At 40.0% G+C, this 16,062-nt stretch overlaps 1 protein-coding gene across 1 annotated transcript; it reads right to left on the reverse strand.

Moving 5' to 3' along the window:
• Nucleotides 1–18: 18 nt before the first annotated feature.
• OTOL1 (otolin 1) lies at nt 19–11,743 on the reverse strand. The gene is made up of 4 exons (XM_055570343.1): nt 11,383–11,743; nt 5,419–5,508; nt 2,386–2,457; nt 19–1,190 (listed from the first exon to the last, which is right to left on the reverse strand). Exons 1-4 carry the CDS (start codon nt 11,741–11,743, stop codon nt 292–294), a joined length of 1,422 nt encoding a protein of 473 aa, XP_055426318.1. The 3' UTR covers nt 19–291.
• Between the last annotated feature and the right edge of the window lie 4,319 nt (nt 11,744–16,062).

Here is a 16,062-nt window from a genome sequence, read left to right on the forward strand (position 1 = left end):
ATTTTATATACAGATATCATTATTTAAAGGACATAAGAAATTCCATTATAATGCTAAAATGAAAAAACCTAGCTACAAAATTAATAGATACATGCTCTCAAATATGTGTAAATATTCTTAAAGGTGATGTCTTAAAATAGGAATTATTCAACCTAAGTGATATCATTTTTTCTTAATTTTTCTGTATTATTTTTATAATCATGAAAATAACAAAGGTTATTTTTTCCAACAGCACTACCCAATGTTACTTGACTTCTACTAAACCCAAACTACAGTGTTGAAGGCATAAGATCATGGTGAAATGCTAGGGTTTTCATCTGGGTACAAAAGGAACCCAGTAAAAATGCTGTCATCCTCAGCACTGACGTACACCCCATTCCAATCCTTTGAAACTTCCAGCCAGACTTGGTCCCCTGCTCTTAATTTCAGGATGATGAGGAGAGAGGTCTGGTCTATTTCATGGCCATAGAGCGTCTCTCTGGACTTGAACTGCTTCCTGTTCCAGGCCACCAGGCTGATCCGAGCAGGTCGGCCCCTCACGGTGATGTGGTAGGAGAAAACGTAGGCCCCAGGAATACTACAGTTAAATTTCCCAGTGACAGGGCTATAATTCCCTTGGTCATTATAGAGAACCTTGTCAAACTTGATAGGGGCATTGGGAGGAGGGAAGGGCTTGGATAAAGCAGCACTGAAAGCCGACTGTGGGACTCTGGCCCGCTCCCCCTTGGAGCCCTTGAGGCCCCGAGAACCCTTCTTCCCGATCGACCCCCTGACCCCTTTGCTCCCCAGCTCGCCCTTGGGTCCCACAGGTCCCACGAGACCAGGAAGACCCAACTCTCCCTTTTCTCCTTTGACTCCTGGATCACCTGGCACCCCAGGCAGGCCATCTGAACCACTTTTCCCTTCCATTCCATTATCTCCTTTGCTGCCTTTCTCTCCTTTCATGCCTTCCTCGCCTTTTTCTCCCTTTTCTCCCCTCTCCCCGGAATCTCCACAGTAGCCCTTGTCCCCCACTTCGCCCTTCTCTCCCTTGGCACCAGGCTCTCCATTCAAGCCGGGTGCTCCTATAGGCCCTCTGTCTCCTTTATCTCCTTTGGTACCATTGGCACACGTGTCCCCCTTCGAGCCTTTTTGTCCTTTCACTCCCGTTGGGCCAATGTTTCCTGTGTCCCCCTTAGGACCAATTCCACCTGAAATGGAAAATTTAAATCATGGTTAAGGCTCACATAGGGTGTGACCAGGATGCTATTATCAGTGTATGTATGTGCTCAGTCTGTGTTCGACTTTTTTGCTGCCCCATGGACTGTAACCCTCCAGGCTCCTCTGTCCATGGGATTTCCCAGACAAGAATCCTGGACTGGGATGCCATTTCCTTCTCCAGGGGATCTTCCTGACCCAGAGATCAAACCTGCATCTCTTGCATCTCCTACATTGGCAGGCAGGTTCTTTACCAGCTGTGGCTATTATCAGAGAGCTCACAAAAGGAAATACAACCTCCTAACTGGAACTGGAAGTCTGGTTCTCCCCTGAGCAATGGCGGCGCAGAGGAGACTCTTACACTGAGTCATTCAAATAAAGCTACTCTCTCATAAGGGGAAGAGCTAATGCTACTGAAAAGCAATAGCTTATACTTAGATATTGTGTATTTACTGTTAAGATGAGGCAGTATTAGAACTACAGTTGCCCATTGTGTTCTATTACACTTTGCGTTCTGGTCCAATCCAGCTATTCTCATACATTTCCACATTGCCCATCAAAACCCAGAATCTTCCAGGGAAAGAACCTCAACCCGGAAAGATTGTGGTATCTTTTCCCCAAGGACAGCTAGAGAGAGGAGCAGAGCTCAGATACTTCTATCATCTCCAGACTCCCAAACTAGTGCTGGTGACATTCCACCAATCAGTACACTGAATTATTAGATTAATCATTTATATTTCCCTTTGACTGCCTTGATAACTTTAATACAAACAGGAAGAAAATTAAAGGCTATACCACACATGTGACCATGCACAATAGATATACTGATAAGCTTTTGAGAGTCCCTTGGACTGCAAGGGGATCCAACCAGTCTATCCTAAAGGAGATCAGTCCTGGGTGTTCATTGGAAGGACTGATGTTGAAGCTGAAACTCCAATATTTTGGCCACCTGATGCGAAGAGCTGACTCATTGGAAAAGACCCTGATGCTGGGAAAGATTGAGGGCAGGAGGAGAAGGGGATGACAGAGGATGAGATGGTTGGATGACATCACTGACTCGATGGACATGAGTTTGAGTAGGCTCCAGGAGTTGGTGATGGACAGGGAGGCCTGGCATGCTGCGGTTCATGGGGTCTCAAAGAGTCGGACATGACTGAGCAACTGAACTGAACTGAACTGATAAGCTACCTGGTTCTCCAGGCTTTCCTGGGTATCCTGGAACTCCACTTGCTCCTTGGTCTCCACGTTCTCCCTTGAATCCTAAAATGATACCAAGATTAGCTTTTTTCCAGCTATATTAACCATGATATAACTAACATCCATTTCACACCTGTGTCACATTCCATTGTTTCCTTTATCAAAATGTGTAAAGGTAAAGACAATATGGGAAAAGAATTCATTGAGCATCATTAGGAACATTTTATTCCAATTGATGGTAAGCCATTTAAAGGAACCATTTAAAGGATTTGGAGGTAGTGCCAAATCTCTTCAGACAGAGTTCAGCTTTTGCCTCAGCAATCTTGTAGCTTTTCAGATCTCATACAAAACTCATGATATTCTGCTTTACATTATATATGTCTGTGTTTGTATGCTTCCTATTATGAAGTTTGAATGACAGTTAAAAAGTCCTCTTTTTTATATTCCTCACAATGTCTGAGAAATAGTGCCATGCACTATATAAGCTGACACAGAGTACAACATTTTGCAATCAGCTAAAACTATTCATGGTAAAAACCCACTTAAGAAAAAAATATTGTCCTTGACATACATAGAGCATCAAGGAAAATCTGATTTTCTTTTTGTTTGAATGTTTTTCATATGCTCTTTGGGCAAATTATAAAACTGAAAATTCATGTTTGAAAAAAATTAAAATATCCAGGGGTTTAGATATTTGCTGTATTACCACAAAATGAACTTTTATATGGGCCTGGCCAAAGGCCAAAGATATTACAGTACAGTTTATTTTAATTGTAAATAATAATAGCAAAAATAATAGTAATAACAATAACTAACTCTCATTGAGCATTTACTTTGCACCATGTAATGTTCCAAACTCTTACCATGAATTTTTACATTTCAACCTTTTTAAATATAATATTAACATTTATTTGATAATAAAACAGTCTCTAATATAACAGAGAAATTCACATAACAAAGCACATTTCATCACCTGGGACGTTTTTCATTTCCAAAAGTCTGTAGCATTTCCCATCAAGAAAGATAGAGCAGATATTTTTGTCAACACTTTTATCACAGAAGAAACTTAGGCATGAAAAAGTTTAGAAATCTGTAGAGTCAAACATGATTGTATATAATATTGGTTGGCATCAATGTGCCAGCCATATTATTTATGATATAACCAACATATTTTGTTCCATTCTTGCCAGGGAAAAAGAAACCCTAAACCAAATTAAAAGTCATGAGGAAGAGTCTCAGCCAAATTTCATAAGACTAGCTAGAGAAATCCACCCCCCGCCCCCACCATAAGCCAGTCAGCAGAGTTTTCTAAGTAACTGGCTCCTCCATTATCATTCCACATGAAATTTAAATTTTGGAAATTAACCCATAGGCCATCAGGAAAATTCTGTATACCTTTCAAGGGAACATAACTATGAATGGAAGTGAAGGAATAATTCTATTCCCAGTCCTTGTCAATATTCATATCCTGACCTTCACTGCACAGTTATTCTGATTCTCAAGTTCATTTAAAGAGTTTAACGACTTACAATGAACTTAATCACATAATGATTACCCAAAATGCAGTCATTCTACTCATTTATTTTTCCACGGTAAGTCTTAGGCAAGAGCCCACGTTAAGTGGAAGTGAAAGGAAAGCGCAGCTGTCACTTTATAGACTGGCTAAATGAATTTCTACTTTTGATCCCTCATCAAAGCATATTCTTAAGAACTTTATTTTACAATACTTCCCTGTTTTTTTCTTCTACTTGCAGAAGTCTAACTTCCAAATGTATAAATCACTGGGGAAGTTCATCACTCATCTTTATTTCACAGAGCTTTCTGCTAACATAATTCAGCCACAGAAGGATTAAATGTTTCCGAGAATGAAAATCGCCTAACTGACAAGTGTGAAGTGGCTCTCTCTTACCTTAGCATCTTTTTTGAGTAATTACTTCACTGAATGTTCTACTAGAAACGAGTTAGGCAGTTCCTTAGCCATGCAGAGGGTGATGTATAGATGATATTAGATTTTTTGACATGTGACACTGAGGCTAAAACATTTACCTTGATGGATAGATGGTATTTCTACAGGCTGGTGGTATTCCCTGAGGAATTTCTAAATGTCCCAATGAATCTGTAACCTTCCTTCAATACCTCAAAGCACTTACAGAGCCAGGGATTTCCCTGGGCAGGACACCCTCTTTGCTGATAAATCTATGGAATTATAGAATTTCTGAGCTGGAAAAGATATAGTAAAGCACACAAAACAACAAATCTTCTTTAAACAGAGTATAAATAAATATCTAGTCTAGTTCCTCAATATCCAGGTGAGGTAAAGTGATGGGTCCAAGGTCACTGCAATTAGCCTGATGTCTTCTATTTTAATTCAGTTTTCTTCCCACCGTCGACACACCCCTGATTTGAGGGTGAGCTAAAGGATATGTCATATTTTTCTTGGCAGGTAGGCCATTTGCCTAAATGGAATATTCTAGAGGATTGCCTGCTCTGATTAGTTTTATCTAGTAGGAAGTTAATTTGCATCATAAAGAAGAACTCAATTGGGAATATATAGGAAAAGATCCCCTTGAATTCTCTGACAGTCCAGTGGTTAGGGCTCTGTGCTCCACTGCAGACGGCATGGGTTTGATCCCTGGTCAGGGAATTAAGATCGTGCAAACTGCAAGCTGTTGGCTAATTAAAAAAAAAGAAAAGTACACTTCCCCAGAATGTGTATGTCCTGTGGCTCCCAGTCACTGGGTCAGCCAGGTGGACTATGAGAAATAGAGAAGGGGTGTGTGTGTGTGTGTGTGTGTGTGTGTTGTGAAAGAGAGATTACCAGGCAAGTTTAAAATTCTCAATTGGCTATTTATAAAGTTAACATTTTAATATCAAATGTAACTCACACTATGTCTTACCAAGTTTTTACATTTTAAAAACTTGATCCACCTGCAAGAAGCTGGTATTTACTTAGCAAGCTGCTCTTCTTAAAAATGATGCAGAACATCTGTTGAGTTTCAACATGAAATGAATATAATCACCTACCTTTCTCTCCTTTCTGGCCTTTTGGACCTTGGGGTCCAACAATTCCTGGTGACCCTGGGATCCCTATATTACCAGCCTCTCCCTTAAAACCTGGAAATGAGATTTAAAAACCATCAGGGCAGGAAAATTCTCTTTTGAAATTCACTAGTTCAAAAAAAGCAGTCACTTTATTGAGGCCAATGACTGTCAGTGTAGTAATAAGATCTGGGTGAGAATAAACTATTACAGAGTTCTAAGGACAATATTTTTGTCTGATTTGCAATTTTGCACTACCTGAATAGATAAATTGAGCCCATTAGTACTTGTCACTGAATTCATGGCAGTGATCAAATGATTCAGAGAAGCAGTACTATATCAAACAATAGGAACAAAATACCTGACTATTAAGCTCATGTGGGCTGCACTTTCAAATAAGAAGTAAAACCAGAATACCTAGTACTGTGGGTTTTCTCATTCCTTCTTTTATTCACTGACTCAGGAACTACTGCAGAGTCCTACACACCAAGCATCCAGCTAGGTGTCAGGAATCAGCCATCAACATTCCAGCAGCCCCTCTTCCCCCATGGAGCTGAGAGCCCATAAAAGAGAAACATGAGCAAATAACCACACAAATAAATAGAAATGGCTACACTGCTGTTAGCAATGTGAAGAAAAGAAGAAGTTCCTATTGTAGATTGTGGTTAAAAAAAATTAACATGGGATCAGAGTAGACATCCTGGGAAAAAAAGGGGCACAATGAACAAATTAGAATTTTCCAAGACCGAAAAGAAAAGATGAGTATTTCAGGAAAAACAGCTATGGAAAAGACCATGAACAGACCTAGCGATCAGGGTAAAGAAGGCCAGGGGGCAGATGGTGAGGGGTTCATAACATCACTAGTTCCTTGCTTGTCCCAGCAGCCTGGATCCCTTCCACTTACCTGGGCCACACAGAGACCCAGGCCAAAGACAGTTATCCTTCCTGCAACCCCAGCCTTGTTTAAGCATAGGAACTGTTTTGCAACCCCTGACTGGAATAATTTGTGGCCAGTTTCTTTGAAAGTTAACCCTGTAGATAAGTGCACTCAATTAAATTGTAATCTTTCATCTTAATTATTATAATTAATGCTGATGGAATGCGGAAAATTATATTCAATCTGTTGAATTTCCTTTTTGAAAGAACATTGTATTTGTTTGGATGAAGCACTTTAATAAACTGCTTGAAACAGAGGTTAAGGCTGAAGGCACACTTAAACGGTGGTTAAGCTCCTCTGTCTAGAAAAGCAGGAAGAGCAGAAAGGAAAGTAATGGAGAATAAATGGGAGGGTGGATTGGGGCAGAAGCAAGCAAGATCAGTCAGTCACTGTGCAATGACCCCCTTCTTCATGACACCCAAATGCCTAATGTGGTCATGAGGGAAATGATAAAGGGCAGTGTCCAGGTTGGCACAGGGAGCACAAAGCAAGTGTCTGCAGGGTACAAGGGGTACTGGGGCTACTCTTCCATCTACATCATGGTTGCTGCTGCTAAGTCACTTCAGTCGTGTCCGACTCTGTGCGACCCCATAGACGGCAGCCCACCAGGATCCCCGTCCCTGGGATTCTCAAGGCAAGAACACTGGAGTGGGTTGCCATTTCCTTCTCCAATGAAGGAAAGTGAAAGTGAAGTCACTCAGCCATATCCGACTCTTAGCAACCCCGTGGACTGCAGCCTACCAGGCTCCTCCATCTATGGGATTTTCCAGGCAAGAGTACTGGAGTGGGGTGCCATTGCCTTCTCCGACATCATGGTTAGTTTAGTGTAAATACCAGAAGACTAAACTTAATTGAAGAGCTGGGGCTGGAAGCTGCAAAAATTTAGTTTGATTCCAAGTTGAACACTCTCAGGTTACATGACCTCTAGAATTACATAAAATTCTCTGAAATGCAATTAAATCATCCACTGACATGTAATAATATTTTAAACATTTTCTACAAAGATGAGAAACAATAAAGTGCTTAAGAGTTCTTGGCACCCAGTAGGTAGCTCGGTCATGTCTGACTCTTTATGACCCTATGGACTGCAGCACGCCAGGCTTCCCTGTCCACCAACTCTCAGAGCTTACTCAAACTCATGTCCATTGAATCAGTGATGCCATCCAACCATCTCATCCTTTGCTGTCCCCGTCTCCTCCTGCCTTCAATCTTTCCCAGCACCAGGATCTTTTCCAGTGAGTCAGTTCTTCACATCAGGTGGTCAAAGTACTGGAGTTTCAGCTTCAGCATCAGTCCTTCCAATGAATATTCAAGATTGATTTCCTTTAAGACTGACTAGTTAGATCTCCTTGAAGTCCAGGGGACTCTCAAGAGTCTTCTCCAGTACCACATTTCAAAAGCATCAGTTCTTCAGTGCTGTACTTTCTCTATGGCCCAACTCTCACATCCATATATAGCAACTGGAAAACCAGAATTTTGACTATATGGACTTTGTTGACAAAGTAATGTCTCTGCATTTTAATATGCTGTCTAGGTTTGTCATAGCTTTTCTTCCAAGGAGCAAGCATCTTTTAATTTCATGGCTGCAGTCACCATCTGCAGTGATTTTGGAGCCCAGACATCTTGGAGTGCAAAGTCAATTGGGTCTTAGGAAGCACCACTATGAACAAAGCTACTGGAGGTGATGGATTTCCAGCTAAGCTATTTCAAGTCCTAAAAGATATTGCTGTTAAAGTGCTGCACTCAGAATACCAGCAAATTTGGAAAACTCAGCAGTGGCTACAGGACTGGAAAAGGTCAGTTTTCATTCCAATCCCAAGAAGGGCAGTGCCAAAGACTTGTTCAAACTACTGCACAATTGCACTCATCTCACATGCTAGTAAAGTAATGCTGAAAATTTTCCGAGCTAGGCTTCAACAGTATGTGAACCAAGAACTCCCAGATGTTCAAGCTGGATTTAGAAAAGCCTGAGGAACCAGAGATCAAATTGTCAACATACATTGGATCACAGAAAAAAGCAAGAGAATTCCAGAAGAACATCTGCTTCATTTACTATGCTAAAGCCTTTGATTGTGTGGATCACAACAAACTGTGGAAAATTCTTAAAGAGATGGGAAGACCAGACCACCTAACCTGCCTCCTGAGAAATCTGTATGCAGGTCAAGAAGCAACAGTTAGAACCGGACATGGAACAGACTGGTTCCAAACTGGGAAAGAAGTACATTAAGGTGTATATTGTCAGCCTGCTTATTTATCTTAGATGCAGAGTACATCATGCTAAATGCAGGGCTGGATGAAGCACAAGCTGGAATCAAGTTTGCCAGGAGAAGTATCAATAATCTCAGATATGCAAATAACACCACCCTTATAGCAGAAAGTGAAGAGGAACTAAAGAATCTCTTGATGAAAGTGAAAGAGGAGAGTGAAGAAGCTGGCTTAAAATTCAACATTCAAAAAACTAAAATCACGGCATCCAATCCCATCACTTCATGGCAAATAGATGGGGAAACAGCTATTATCATAACTGAATTAATGAAAGAAGCTGGAGATAAAAGTTTCAAATGGAATTTTATCTTTGCAAGATATTAGATACAGCTGTATACTTCAAAATACTTTCATTCAGAAACTGTAAAATTAGGTTCATGACTTTTTAAAATCTACAGTTATTACTTACATCACAGTAGATGATACAAATGTGATATATGTAATGTATGTGTGTTCATGTGACCAAGAACTAACAGATAACAAAAAAAATAAATAGTTGGGTTTGAGCAGGTTTACTTTCATTTTCAAGTTTGTTTAATGTTGTTTTTATACAACATTAAACATTACACATTACTACAATGTTTTTGACAAAATCATGGTAACCAAAGAGGGAAGGGAATCAGGAAAGGATAAATTAAGAGTTTGGGATTAGCAGATATAAACTAGTATATATAAAGTAAATAAACAACAAGGTCCTACTGTATAGCACAGGAAACTATATTCAATATGCTGTAATAAACTGTAATGGAAAAATATGAAAAAGAATATGCATATATGGGCTTCTCTGGTAACTCAGATGGTAAAGAATCTGCATGCAATGCAGGAGACCCAGGTTCAAACCCTGGGTTGGGAAGATCCCCTGATGAAGGCAATGGCAACCCACTCCAGTATTCTTGCCTGGAAAATTCCATGGATGGAGTATCCTGGTAGGTTACAGACCAGAGGGTCACAAAGAGTTGGATACGACTGAGTGACTGAGTGACTGAACTGAACTGAACTGAGTGACTACCACTTTCACTTTTTTCTTTTCATTTATATATATATAAATTGAATCACTTTGCTATACACCAGAATCTAATACAACACTGCAAATCATCTATGCTTCAATTAAACAAATAAATAATACAAGAAAACAATGTTTTTGAAACACTGGTAAAGCTAGAACAAATATCTATGAATCTCAAAAACAGGATCCTATCAGGTTCAGAATATTGCACAGGATAAGAAAAGACTCCTACTACAGCTAACCAGAAAAATAAACATAGTTTATTGAGCATGTGTTCTATTCCAGGCATCACACTGAGACCTTGTATATAACCTCATTCAGTTCTCTTGACTACTCCATGAAGCTGCCATTATTCTTACCCCATTTTACTATTTTAGAAACTGACACTTGGAGTGCTAATGAAGTTTCCCCAAGGTAGGACCGTGACAGCTTGACCTTCTGAACTCTCAAGCAGTCTGTCTATGGCAGAGCTAGTCAGACTAAGATATATGCATGCCCCAGGCAGTCCAATAACGTGGCACACCTTTAGAATATATGTCCTGGGTATTTGGAGTCTCAGCTCTGAGAAAAGCCTAGCTAAATCCATCAGTGTAAGACAAAAGCCCTGGCTGTTACAGCCTTAGAAAACAGTTAAGCAACCAGCTGTGTTTACTTGACCTCCCACTTCCCCCAAGCAGCTTTCCAGCCAGACTTGATACTGACAGAAACCCTGGTAAATAATATAATTTCCTTAGTCTCATTAGGTTGCCAGTAATGTTGTGGCAACTCTGAAATCTCGGGACCTCAGATTCCTACCCAGCTCCCTTCCCCTTCAATTTCACCTCTGCATAAACACTGATCACATTTCCCAAAAGGTACCTGCAATAGGATGAAATGAATGAAAAGCTTAATGAGGATGCGGAATTTCTGATTTTATGACTTTAAATCCTTCAGGCAAGACACAACAAATATTTATATGTAATTCTGTCAGGGAATAGTGGATTTGAAACTGACATTCTGGTCTCACTTTTACCTTGAATTTACTGTTGTAGGACATGGGAAAGCTGAAACGTAGTACAATAAAAGTGAGAGTATATTCGTACTGTATGCATTAAAGACATTTAGAAATTTTGAAGTATTTAACCATGATGTTCAATGAAGACTACTGGGCAAGGAGACAGTGCTGCCTCAGAATTTCAATGAAAAGCACACTGAATCCTGCCTTTATTCTCCACCTCACAGGTGTTCTGTTGCTAATCCTAACTACAAATAGCACTCCAAAAATCCATCAGTCAGTACACATCCTCACCAGACCACAGAACTTTCACTTCACCTTTTTACATGAGCCACTAATGAGATGACTGCATAACTGGAAGAACTACATACCAGTCTACTGTTGGGAGGCTCAGTCTCTGCTCTGACCAGCACCATCCAATAGAACCTTCTGCAACAATGGAAATGCTCTGAATCTGTGCTGCCTTTTTTGGCCACTTGTGGCTGCTGAGCACTTGAAATGGGGCCAGTGTGACTGAAGAACTGAAATTTTAATCTCATTTCATTTTAATATTAATAGCTGCACATGTGACTCTGCTTAGCACACTGGGCAACAGAACCCATTGCATTTGTCACAGTGTTACACCTAGGCTTGTCCCACTGGCATGATGGTGTAGAAACCCTCGGGCAATTCCACCACCAATCCACTACCTCTCAACGCTAAGTTTGTACAACTGGGAAATATATGGCTTCGTGTATTTTCAAATACCTGGCTTTCCAGTCTGTTCCGGTTCTCCCTTTTGCCCTGGTCCAGATGAACAACAATCACAGCAATTCAAGAAGAAATCAGCAGTGTCAAGAGTGAGGTTTTCGGAGGGGAAGAGAGTGGCAGCATCAAAGGCAGAATCGAGGACTAAGGGGTCAGGGGTTGGCTCTGCCCTTTCAGCCGCATCTCTGAAGGGGGCTCCTTCTTCTGGAGGTAGGCCACTGGATGGCTTTGGGCCCTTTGACATCTCTTTTCCCTCAGATTTCTTCGTGAATTTGGTGTATGGTGTGGTCTTGGCTACTGCGTCCATACTAGCAATAACCAAAATAATAAAAATGGCACAAAACCAAGAAAACATCCACATGATTGAGGCTGAAAGATACAATGGGAATATATACACATATCACATGAGAACCAAATGAAAAGACTAAATGATATAGATATATACCTATATGAGAGGGATATATATACATATATGAACCATAAGAATGAACAGTATGCATAATACTAAATGATTTATCTATTTTATATGTAAACGTATGCTTCAATCACAACAGAATATTTTATTGACTTAAAGTACTCACTGTAAGGAACATTTGCTTCAATTCTCCTTTCTGGTTGTTTTCCTACTGTTACATGCGCTAAAATATTGCTCTCAATCATTCAAATCATCTTGCCAAATAGAAAACATGATCTATAATAAATGCAACATATATTCTTACTAGCTCATATACTCTGTGGAAAACAAATAAGTATAAAATCCCGACTGACCTCACTCAGATTTATAGGAATCAAATGCATTCATGTTAGAGGGAGATGAAAAATATTGAGCTGAATAGTTTATTTCAGCAAACTCAATTATTTCAAGAAAAAAATACTGGTAAAGTGTCCTTAAATCTACTCAGGAAAATGGTCTTGTTGTGACAGCAATCTTTTGGAATCTGTTGTAATAAATGGTGAGAGAGAATGAAAAGTCATAAATTTAAATATGTGCTATATCTTTATATTCTTCACATGTCATTTAACTCTCTGATTCTTTGCTTTATAATTTGAGAGGGTTTTTTTTTCTGAAAACTCACATTTCTCTTTGTATTATTTTAAAAGCCAAATAGTGGCTATTCTTATTAAATATTATTAAATATTAAATATTTAAATATTCTTATTAAATATTATTTTTATCAATGTTCACAGGGACATAAGGTTCCTAATGAAATGAAATTTTGATCATAGTATTCCATTCCGCAGAAACTCCCAGCATTCCAGTGACTGCTAACAGATAGCCAGGGTTAGAAATGCATGACTTCTGAACAGAAAAGGAAGGCATGATTAGGATAAATAGTAAGAGAGTAAAGAGAGTGGAAATACAGATAGTAACAACATCTACTGTGTATAGAATCCCTACAAAGAGTAGGCACCTTACATTCATCAATCCAATCTGTTCTCAAAGCAGCTCTGCCAGGCAGGTGACATAGTCACCTTCACAGATGAGAAAACAGGTACCAATTGCTTACGTACCTTATCAAGATCACACAATCTGCGAGTTATTAATTCAGAACTTAAATCCAGGTCTGTTTAATATCATAGCCTCCACCCTTCCCCACAAATCATGTGACGTTTATACGGATGAGATTAAAGGACAATAAATCCAAGGGTAGGATCAATGAAAGAGCACTAGAGGAGACAGATATAAATCAAAGCAGATGAGAAGGGATAAAGGATGCTGTATTTCCAATATTATATAAAGATCCAAAAATGCGAGCCTTCTTTTAAGCTGCTTTTGCTACTGTATTTATCCTTTCAACCAACATTAACTGAATACCAACAGTGTTACAAGCACTGAGAAATTATATGTAGTGACATATGATACTATAGACTAATCTATGGCCTCTGTTATGGACACAAAGTTCTGTCTAGTCAAAGCTATGGCTTTTCCAGTAGTCACGCATGGATGTTTAAGAGTTGGACTATAAAGAAAGCTGAGCACCAAAGAATTGATGGTTTTGAACTGTGGCGTTGGAGAAGACTCTTGAGAGTCCCTTGGACTGCAAGGAAATCAAACCAGTCCATCCTAAAGGAAATCAGTCCTGAATATTCATTGGAAGAACTGATGCTGAAGCAGAAACTCCAATACCTTGGCCACCTGATGCGAAGAACTGACTCATTGAAAAAGCCCCTGAGTCTGGGAAAGATTGAAGACAGGAGGAGAAGGGGCTGACAGAGGATGAGATGGTTGGAAGGCATCACTGACTCAATGGAATGAGTTTGAGCAAACTCCAGGAGTTGGTGATGGACAGGGAAGCCTGGCGTGCTGCAGTCTGTGGGGTTGCAAAGAGTAGGACACAACTGAGTAACTGAACTGAACTGATGGCTTCTGCCCTCAGGGAGCTGACAATCTAGGAGCAAAGATAAGAAACTACAAAAGCAAAGAGGAAAGTGTGAAGAGCAGATGGTTATAAAGCATCTCTCCAAATACAGATCTTGCACCCCTTCTTCCCCCATCCCTGTAAGATTGAACACATACACATGGTCACTGTGCATCAGTCAGCTAAACCCAGCCCCAGCCAAAACCAGACACAAAAATATTCTGCTTAGATATAATACAATTCAACTTTCATGAGTTCATACAATTGCATTCAATGAAACATTCATTTGTTCAACAAACATTTACTTGAGCATCTAAGAAGAGTCAGGAACTGTGCTGGGTCATACAAAATAAAGATAAATAAAATCAGTAAGGATCTTGTCTGCAGTAAATATCCAAACATGGCAAAAAGCCAAAGTACAAAATATGTAAAGTAAAATGCTAGACACTTTCCATTTTCTCACCACTTTACTATAAAAATAATTTGAGTTTGCAAAATGCTGTATTAATGCTCTGCCATTGTTTATGTTCTTTTAAGCAAATGAAGTTATATAGGGAAATAACCAGGTTTTTTTTTTCTCACTGAAATATATCTGTATTATTCTCCTTGGCACAGCAAGTTATTTTTGATCCTGAAAACATGTTATGATAGCCCCTTGGTAAACCAGTCCTGAGGTGGCAAATAAGAGATAGCTGTTGAATGGGGGAAGGGAGAAAACTAACAATGAGATCATGACAGGCATTTTCCAGGCAATTTATAATTATTATTATAATTACATCACACATAAACCATGAAAAGTAAGATTTACTATGCCCACATAATGGATTATAAAACTGAGGCACAGAGAGGTTGAATAGCCTGCCTGAGATCACAGTATTAGTCAGGAGCAGAGCTGGGATTAAAACCTAAATCCATTTGACTCCAAAATCAACCCAACCACTCCTCGCTGTGCTGGGCTGCCTGGGGATGAATGAGTGATCAGAGATGCTGCACAACAAACCGAGTTAGGCCCTTCGCAGAGCCCACTTTAAGGCCCTGCAGTGGGAGAAAGTGGTTTCTCACAAACAAGAAATGGGAACTTAATGGGAGACATGAGGAAGAGGAGAGATGAGATGTCTGGCTCTGATCATAGAACATACTCGTGTGGGGCAAAGTTACAGAGGGGAGCACAGCCCATCCGAAAAGAGGCTAAAGGTCCACAGAAAGGAAAGAACAGAGCTAACTGTGCTGGGAAGGTGTTTGGTGTCCCTGACTGAGGGTGTGGATTGTCCTCATAAGTATCTTCCTTGCAATGTGGCTTCCTGCTTCCCAATTTAAATGTAGATATTAGAGGATAATGTCATCAGTACTTGAAGATTTGATGAGGCTCCCCAAGAACTTGGAGATGAGGAAAACATGAATCCCTTTCCAAAAGCAATACAGCAAGTGCTGATAGCAACCTGACTGATGGTGCACAGATATTATTTCCTTTTAACTATAGATTGTTTTCATATTTGTGTAAACACACGAAAACCAGCCCACAAAACCTTCACAATGAGTCTAGCAAGTGAGGGCATTTGACCAAACTCTAAGTCACTAGAACAAAAAACATGACTTAAATGCTAAGTCTGAAGATTAACATAGATATAAATCTTAACAGAGGGGTTAGAAACAAAGATCTAAAAGGAGGTTGAGGTCCCCAGTTAACATAAATATAGTAAAAGCCCTTTTACTCCTCCTGAAAGTTGCCCAGACTGTAAGCATTTCAAGAGTAGAAAGTTGCATCTCTTTTGTTTCTATGTCCCCAGGGCCTAGGACGATATGTATCCCATAAATTTTTTCTAAACTGAAATGAAGTAGTAGATTGCATTATTGTCTCCAATTGTCTCCCATCCTTCCCTGTACTCATACTCTTTGCTATATAGGTTTTTCACGGTCTCCCATGAAGAATGAGGTCTATACTCCAATCCTTTGACTTTGAGTTCAGCCATGTGACTTTGGCCAGTAGAATGAGGTGGAAATAACAGGGCACCATTTCCAAGTCTAAGTTTCGAGAGCCCTTACATGTTTCTACTTGCTGTCTTGCACTTTGGCCATTGCCATGAGAAGGATATGCATGGCTGAGCTTGCTTGTCACAAAAGACAATGAAAGACACACAGAGCAGAGCTGGCCCAGGTAAGCTGCTCCAGCCCAAGACAATCTGGATGAAAGTCCCCACCTGATCCACAGATATGTGACTGAATGCGGGTGAGACCAGTTGAAGCCAATTTAGATTGGACAACCCTCACTGATCCCACAGATAGGCCCCAGTTATCTAATACTGTGTTACACAGTTCCTCA

Source organism: Bubalus kerabau, chromosome 2 (assembly GCF_029407905.1).
Source record: "Bubalus kerabau isolate K-KA32 ecotype Philippines breed swamp buffalo chromosome 2, PCC_UOA_SB_1v2, whole genome shotgun sequence".
Taxonomy (NCBI): Eukaryota; Metazoa; Chordata; class Mammalia; order Artiodactyla; family Bovidae; genus Bubalus; species Bubalus kerabau.

Bases quoted from the DNA above. Each gene is read 5' to 3' on its own strand.
- OTOL1 (XM_055570343.1), bottom strand. From the start codon at position 11,743: ATGTGGATGTTTTCTTGGTTTTGTGCCATTTTTATTATTTTGGTTATT. The intron at 5,509-11,382 runs GTATTTGAAAAT...TCTCATTTCCAG, and splicing joins GGAACAGACTGGAAAGCCAG to GTTTTAAGGGAGAGGCTGGT. The intron at 2,458-5,418 runs GTAGGTGATTAT...GTATCATTTTAG, and splicing joins AGGCCAGAAAGGAGAGAAAG to GATTCAAGGGAGAACGTGGA.